This window comes from Pristiophorus japonicus, chromosome 17 (genome assembly GCF_044704955.1).
Source record: "Pristiophorus japonicus isolate sPriJap1 chromosome 17, sPriJap1.hap1, whole genome shotgun sequence".
NCBI lineage: Eukaryota > Metazoa > Chordata > Chondrichthyes > Pristiophoridae > Pristiophorus > Pristiophorus japonicus.
This window is the reverse complement of record NC_091993.1, coordinates 32,677,701-32,686,211: the sequence shown is the minus strand read 5'-3', so window position 1 is coordinate 32,686,211 and position 8,511 is coordinate 32,677,701. Positions and strand designations below refer to the sequence as shown.

The 8,511-nt window shown below is 50.0% G+C and overlaps 1 protein-coding gene across 1 annotated transcript; it reads right to left on the bottom strand.

Moving 5' to 3' along the window:
* Positions 1 to 438: 438 nt before the first annotated feature.
* ankrd34c (ankyrin repeat domain 34C) lies at positions 439 to 2,055 on the bottom strand. Its single transcript, XM_070859341.1, has one exon. It carries the CDS (start codon positions 2,053 to 2,055, stop codon positions 439 to 441), a length of 1,617 nt encoding a protein of 538 aa, XP_070715442.1.
* Between the last annotated feature and the right edge of the window lie 6,456 nt (positions 2,056 to 8,511).

Genomic DNA, 8,511 nt, shown 5'->3' with positions numbered 1-8,511 from the left:
GGTTGTCGGGTGGGAGACCGATGCCCCCTGCAGTCGGTGCAAGGTATTGTCGGGTGGGAGACCGGTGCCCCCTGCAGTCGGTGCAAGGGGTTGTCGGGTGGGGGACCGGCGCCCCCTGCAGTCGGTGCAAGGGATTGTCGGGTGGGGGACCGGCGCCCCCTGCAGTCGGTGCAAGGGATTGTCGGGTGGGAGACCGGCGCCCCCTGCAGTCGGTGCAAGGGATTATCGGGCGATGTGTATAACGGGCGGGCGATCCACTATCACGGCCCCCGGCCATAGTTTAATTTGACCAAATATAATCAAGGTCTGTAACCCAGCCAGCCCAGCTCAATGTATGCCATCGGGTCACGTCACTGCCCAGTGTAAAAGAAAACACTAATCTTGTTTATTATATTAGTTTGTACAGTGTAAGCTTGAATGACTCTTACGTCAGCTGCACTAAGTGTTCAAAGTCTCCTCAAAGTCAGACAGCTGCTTCATTTGCTCCACCTGCATAGAATGTCGTCTCACCAGCTTCTTTTTGGCTTTCATGTCGTTTCGCTTGGGTGAAGATGGTGCGACAGGAACCATGGACTTGAGCCCCATGGTGAGGGGGGACGAAGGTTTGCTGTTGCAGCCGATGTCGGGGATAGGCGGGTTGGGATTGACGTTCAGTGGAGGCAGGTGTCCCGGCCTGGTGTGCGAGATGTGGTCGAGGAGCAGGGTCCCGGAGCCTCGCCTCTCCAGCAGGCCGGGGGGCCTCCGCCGCACCGAGCCGGGGGAGGTGCTGGAGATGCTGTCCAGCGACTCCCGGGAGCTATTCAGCAGGGTCAGCGGGGACGTGTTGTGCTTCTTCCTCTCGAAGGTGATTTTCCCCGGGTCGAAGGGATTGGAGACGGAGTCTGAGTAGAGTTGGGAGTCGGAATCGTAGTGGTCGTTGCCGAGCCTCCGCCGGTGCACCGTGTCTCGCAAGCTCACCGGGCCCGCCGACGCAAAGCTGCTGGCGCTGTCTTGCTCCGAAGGCAAAGTGCTCCTTCGGGCCAAAGGTTGGTGCTGAGGTTGACTTTTCTCGTAGGATTGCTTGCGGGAAACTGGCGCGGACGTGGAGGGAGTCCGAGAGATTGAGTCGCCCACAAAGGGGAAGGTTGACGGATCCTTACTTTCTATACTGTTGGTTCTCGACAAGGTGCAGCGTTTGGGCAGAGCCAGCCCGTTGATCCCCTGGAGGACCTCATCGTCTGGGCTCACTCTCTTGCACTCCTCCTGGTAGGCTGAAGCAGCTAAGACAGACGGAGCGATCAAACCCCAGGGCTCGGATTGAAGCCTCTTCAGTTGCGGCAAGCGAGTCCCAATTCTTTTGGGATTGACTTTCCTGGTTGGGGAGCCCGGCTCGTTGTGGGGTTTCCCACTGTAACTTGCGGTCTGATGCGACATTACCTGGAAATTAAAGGTTTTTTCGTCTTCCTGTTCGCCGGTAGGCGATGGAGTCAGGGATGTCTTGAGTTCGATGTCAGACGGGGACATGCAGAGAGCAGGAGGGTGTCTCTCCTCCAGCTCTGGCGAAGGGGGGACGTTTAGATACTGTTTGGTTGTTTTTGTACCACAAGGAGATTTATCAGTGGTTATTATTATCACCTCCTTCCCTTTGGCTTTGCAGGCATTGAGGAGACATTTTAGGACCTCTTTATCATCCGTGTTGATAGCATAAACCAAGGCCGAGGCCCCGGAATGATCCTCCAAGCTCGGGTCTGCTCCATTGGTGAGCAACGAGGACACCGCCTCCTCTCCCGCTCTCTCAATGCAGGCGTGCATTAATGCAGTTTTACCAGCCTTGTCCTGAATGTTTGGGTCAGCCTGATTTTCCAGAAGATACTTCACCATCTTGGCTTTGGTTACACTTTGCTGGTCCATATGCCTGGTCATGCAGGCCACCATCAGGGGTGTCTCGCCCCGTTCGTTGCTTTCATTGATGTATGCCCCACCTTCCAACAAAAGCCTGGTCAATCGCAGCCTCCCCAACCACACTGCCTTCAGGAGGGAATTCCCGTCCGTCCGCAGCTCAATGGCATCATCCATCGTCGCTGTTTTTATTGTAGCTCCTTTGGCAGCCTGAGAGACTTGAAAATCTGAGTTAAAGGATAAAGGAAAAAATCAATAATAATATCTGGAGCTAAATAATAATTCCCTCCAGACACACAAACTGTATTTTAGCGCCTCTCATCACTTTGTTCGCCCAGAGTTACAAATTGTTCAGTTTATCGGTGCTTAGGGTGCAGTTTCATTGTTAACTTTCATACTGATGGCTGACACTCCCAGTGCAGTACTGAGGGAGCACCACACTGTCGGAGGGGCAGTACTGAGGGAGCGCTGTACTGTCGGAGGGGCAGTACTGAGGGAGTGCTGCACTGTCGGAGGGGCAGTACTGAGGGAGCGCCACACTGTTGGAGGGGCAGTACTGAGGGAGCGCCACACTGTTGGGGGGGCAGTACTGAGGGAGCGCTGCACTGTCGGAGGGGCAGTACTGAGCCCCGCTGCACTGTCGGAGGAGCAGTACTGAGGAAGCGCTGCACTGTCGGAGGGGCAGTACTGAGGGAGCGCTGCACTGTCGGAGGGGCAGAACTGAGGGAGCGCTGCACTGTCGGAGGGGCAGTACTGAGGGAGCACCGCACTGTCGGAGGGGCAGAACTGAGGGAGCGCTGAGGGGCCGTCTTTCAGATGAGAATTTAAATGAAGGCCCTCTCTCAGGTGGATGTAAAAGATCCCATGGCACTATTTCGAAGAAGAGCAGGGGAGTTCTTCCTGGTGTCCTGGGCCAATATTTATCCCTCAATCACCATCACTAAAATCAGATTGTCTGGTCATTATTACATTGCTGTGTGTGGAAGCTGGCTGTGCGCAAATTGGCTGCCGCGATTCCTACATTACAACAGTGACCGCACTTCCAAAAAAAATGTACTTCATTGGCTGTAAAGTGCTTTGAGACGTCCTGAGGTCATGAAAGGTGCTATATAAATGCAAGTCTTTCTTTTCGATGACCAGCGAACACTGCTTCAGTTTGGGAGGCATGAACTGAAGTGAGATATGGAACCACCAATTTGAGTTTGCACTGGGTGTGCTATAACTCCAGCCTCGTGTGAATCTGCGTTTTAGAAATTGGGCCTCATGGGAACTTTAGAAAATTACTTTTCAGTCCTTTTAGTGTCAGAGGGTCGATGCTCCCCCTCCCCCACTGCTGAAACCTGATTGGCTGACGACTGAAGCCTGCCACATCTGTCCACGCACACACGGTGCCTCTTGTAATTCAAATTCAACGCCAGGCCCAGCTGACATTCTGACAACACTAACAACAGCTTGCGCCTTCAACATCACAAAATATTCCAAGGCACTTCACAGAAGGTGCAATCTGAGAGAAACTGACACCGAGCCAAAGGAGGAGATATTGGGAGGGGTGACTAAAAACTTGGTCAAAAGAAGTAGATTTTAAGGATGGACTGAAAGAGAGTGAGGCCGAGAGGTTTATGGAGGGGATTCCAGATTTTAGGCGCTAGGCGGCTGAAGGCGTGGCTGCCACTGGTGGGGCGAAGGAAGTGGGGGGGTGGGCAAGCGGCTTGAATTGGAGGAGCGCAGAGGTCGTAGAGGGTTATGGGGCTGGAGGAGGTTACAGAGATAGGGAGGGGCCAGGGCCACAGAAGGCTTTGAAAACCAGGATGAGACTTTTAAAATTGAGGCGTTGCTGGACCGGGAGCCAATGTAGGTCAGCGAGCTCAGGGGGTGATGGGTGAATGCGACTTCATAGAAATTTACAGCATGGAAGGAGGCTATTCGGCCCATCGTGCTGACCGACCAAGAGCTACCTAGCCTAATCCCACTTTCCAGCTCTAGGTCCGTAGCCCTGTAGGTTACGGCAATTCAAGTGCACATCCAAGTACTTTTAAAATGTGGTGAGGGTTTCTGCCTCTACCACCCTTTCAGGCAGTGAGTTCCAGACCCCCACCACCCTCTGGGTGAAGAAATTTCCCCTCAACTCCCCTCTAAACTTACCCCCAATTACTTTAAATCAATGCTCCCTGGTTGTTGAACCCTCTGCTAAGGGAAATAGGTCCTTCCTTTCCACTCTATCTCGGCCCCTCATAATTTTATACACCTCAATAAGGTCTCCCCTCAGCCTCCTCTGTTCCAAGGGAAACAACCCCAGCCTATCTAATCCTTACTATCTCACTATACACAGAGCATCCTGCGATTGGTGTTTCCAGTAGAACTGTGGACCAATAGCCATGCTTCAGGGGCTATTATTTTAAAAACAAAATTGCCACTAAATAATTTAGCATTAAATTATTGGTCTCACTCAAACGGCAATAGGAATGTAAGCAGGGCTGGTGGTAGACATGTTCAACCTGTGCAATTGCACGGGGTGCCTGTAAGATAACTGTCGCCCTGAGTGGAACACTGCCACAGCTGTCCACCTTCAATGTGTTGAGTTTAATATCGTCGTCCTCAACTGCAACTCCCTCACTGACTGCGCTCCACCCTCCCTCTGCATCCTCCGCCATTCCCACACTCAGTGCAGCCCCCTCCTCTCTCCCTACGTTCCACCATTAGCAGTCCTGCACTCTGCACTTCTCTCCTGAAACCCCTTTGCCTTGATCTATCTCCCTATTTGCAACAGACTACCTAAAAACCCATCTGCTGACCTCATCTTTGGCTACCTGCTGTAACTTCTCTCCCAGTTCCTGCGCTGTGTCCATTTCTGCCCTCCCCCTTCCCTTGTAAAGGACCTTGAGACATTTATATTGAATGATATTGCACAGAAGGAGGGTTTGAAAGGGCCATCTCCAATTTGTCCTCCCTATGTTAAAGGTATGTAATGTCCCACTGGTGAGTTTGGAGGGTGACGGTCTCTTAATGATGGGATTCAAGGCGTTCTTGGGACTATAAGAAATCTTTTAAAAGGAGCAGGGGTCAGCTGTATCCTAAAGAATTCAGCTGAAGACACCTCTAATGTATGCACCAGTGAGTATGCTCAGGTTTGTAGAACTGTTGCACTGTGAGTGGCTTGTGATGTTCACAAGGCTCAATAAAACCCCAGCCTGTTGGGTTTGGGGGATCCACGATGAGGCAGGTGGTTGTGAGCCTGGTGGATGAACTGGTAATGTGTAGTGTGATTGTTAAACCTTTTGCTAATAAACCAACTAGTTCTTAATAGCAAAGAACCCATGAAGCAAATACATTACAGGTGGCACCATTCACAGTCATCGAGCCGGAGGTCAAACAATCTCTGCATCTCCCTGCTGCAGGAACACAAACCGATCAGTTTCCTGTGGGCTTGGGCAGATTCTGGGGCAGCAAGTCACAGACCTGATGGAAGATTTCAGTAAGGTTTGATTCACACAAAGCAACGCTGTGGATTCAACAATAGGGAACATGGCAATTGTTTCTGAACTTATTCCTGTGGTTGCAACGAGTATTGTGTTAGTGCTTAATGAAAGTGGCTGAGGGATGTGGTTGTATTGCGGAGTGGTGCGGACTTCCGATGGACTGTTTCTCTCAGTCGATGTCCTCAAATCGAAGGAAAGCCAAATGGAAGTTATTTACAGAAATGAAAGGAAAAATAAGGAAATTTGGTTTGTTAATTGAGTGAGATTTCCCAGCCGTTCGTAGTCAATGGCAGAACAACCAGTTAATATATTCTGTGCCTCGCATAACTACAGGAATTGGCAGGGGAATGATCCCGAGAGATTTACTCATTTATCTTTGAACTGTTGAGAGTGTGGTGGTGATAAGATTGATGAGTGAATGTGCTTGTACACTTCTGCTGGAGGCTGGTGTGATTGCTGTCTTTATTGCTTCTCTCTGGTTGGGATTTTATCCTGAATCTGACCTGCGCTGTACCTCACTAAGAAAGACTTGCATTGATATAGTGCATTTCACAAAGTGCTTTACAGCCAATAAAGTACTTTTGGAGTGTAGTCATTGTTGTAATGTGGGAAACGCAGCTGCCAATTTGCGCACAGCAAGCTCCCACAAACAGCAATGTGATAATGACCAGATAATCTGTTTTAGTGATGTTGGTTGAGGGATAAATATTGGCCCAGGACACCGGGGAGAACTCCCCTTCTCTTTGAAATAGTGCCATGAAATCTTATGTCCACCTGAGAGCACAGACGGGGCCTCGGTTTAACGTCTCATCCAAAAGACGGCACCTCCGACAGTGCGGCGCTCCCTCAGCACTGCACTGGGAGTGTCAACCTAGATTGTTATGCTCAAGTCTCTGGTGTGGGGACTTGAACCCACGACCTTCTGACTCAGAGGCGAGAGTGCTACCCACTGAGCCACGGCTGGCACTAAGGAGAGCTTTCTGGTCACACTGAGTGCAAAAGGTGTAAGAATATTTCCTTTACTAGCAATGGGTTCTGTCGGCTTAACCCTCATCACAATTCCTTTCACCCCATCGCACTTCTTTTCAAAATGTAATCAGACTCATGTACTGACAATCAGCCATAACGCTTCAGAAAGTCACAGTCAAAACTCAACGTTTTTTTAAGATGAGGGGAGTTTCCTGATTTCAGACTGCAGATAGCACAATAATCCATGTGGGCTGAAAGAATCTTCCCAAATCAGGGCTCCGAATAAGGTAATGATTGCACTTAGGATGCTGACTGCTCCTACAATTAGAATAACGATGATTTTATTTGGCAATATGCTTGTGTGGAACATTATTGTATCACACTATAATGAAATATTTATGGATCTAGTTTGACAGTTAATAGAACACTGAGTATTTAACAAGTCACTGTACTGCAAGTGCAGCAAATGTCAAAATACTTCAGTTTGAGATTTATTATTAATAATTGGAATTGGATTGGAGAGGTTAATGAATGTTATCAGGTGGGGATTGAGCAGTTATGGGCTATATGCCAGTAACTGCCTCCTGGTCTCTCCCTGCATTGATTTCAGAATTATTGGCCTCAGTCCCCTGTAATCTCCACCAGCTCTTGCTGCCCACTCTCAGTCAGTGACAGGGATTTTAGTCACCTCTCTTCCTAAACCTCTCCACATTGCTACATCACGTTGCACCATGAACAGTGACCTGAACATTCACCTCCTCTCCCCTCCCCACCTTGTGAAACATTTTGGGACATTGTGCTACAGGTTAAAGGCAGGTTGTTGTAAAAACAAAGGTCACCTGGGAAAGAACAATTTCCTCTTTGTTGTCCATTAATTGACAGAAAGTTTGGAATATTTTGCTGGTCTAATATTTCTATTTCAATCCAAGTATTTCATTACAAATTAAATAAATATTAACTTTCAATAACAAGATATTCCCCCAAGTGTTAAAGCTGTATTTAATTCTTACAGAAAAAACAGGGTTGTAATTGTTCACACAGTAATGAATATTAATTACATAAATCTACAACATTGAACTAAAGCACTAATATGATGCAAATTATTCAGATTTTCATTATGGGGATGCAAATAAAGGAATGGGAAGGGTGAGTTGGACAGTCTCTGTGGTATTGAGCATTTAATCAGTGCGACTAGCAAAGGCTGCGCCGGCAATGAATAGGCTTGGAATAATGCAAGAGCTGGAATGGCTTGAGAGAGAAAGAAAGAGAGAGGCGGAGACAGACAGAGAGAGAGAGAGACAGGGACAGAGAGAGAGAGAGAGAGAGAGAGTCAGAAACTTGGGACAGACAGACAGACAGGCAGGCAGAGACAGGCCGATAGCAAAAAGCAATGGACCAGACTGGAATTGGCTCGCTGTCCATGGTGCTGGTCCAGCAGCCCGCGGATGCTGGAATACTATTGCTGCTTACACTGACAACGTTAATCCTCATCTCCCCACTCTCTCGACAGCTCGCTCACAATCTCTCTCCTGACCACTCACATTCTCTCTTCCTCTCTATATCTGCCCCAGTATCTTCTCTCTCTCCAACAACCCCTCTCCCCACTCAGATCTTAAACTCTGCTGAAGGGCCATCTGGCTGCCGCACCGGTTGCGTGTTTCCAGCATTCTCAGTGTTGGATCTATGCCTCTGTGCCTCTCCCTGTCCTCACATCCCCGCTCTACAGTCTCTGCCCCTCGCCGCTCCCTCCCTCTCTGGAGCGGGAGGGGGACCCGTGCGGCGCCTGCACACATCCTGCTCATCATTTCTTCATCTATTGCCTCTATTTGATGCTCAAAAATAGGCGATTCCTCTCCAACGGGGGCAGACGGAGCGCAACTGGAATGTAAAATGAGGGAAGGGGGGGGGGGTGGCTCCAGGATCGCTCAACGGGGAGTCTGGGCACCCCTCGCCCGGGGCAGGAGGCTGGTCTGGGTGTCGGGGAGGGGTCTCTATGTCGGGGAGGGGTCTTGGGGTCTGGGAGGGGTCCTGGTGTCGTCGAGGAGTGTCGGGGAGGGGTCCCGGTGTCGGGGAGGAGTATGGGGGTCTGGGTGGTAGGGAGGCTGGTCCATTCAGGGGGAGCCTGGGGCCCCACTAGGAACTCCGACTATTCGTCTCTACCCCCCTGGAGCGGAGAAAGTGCCCAGTC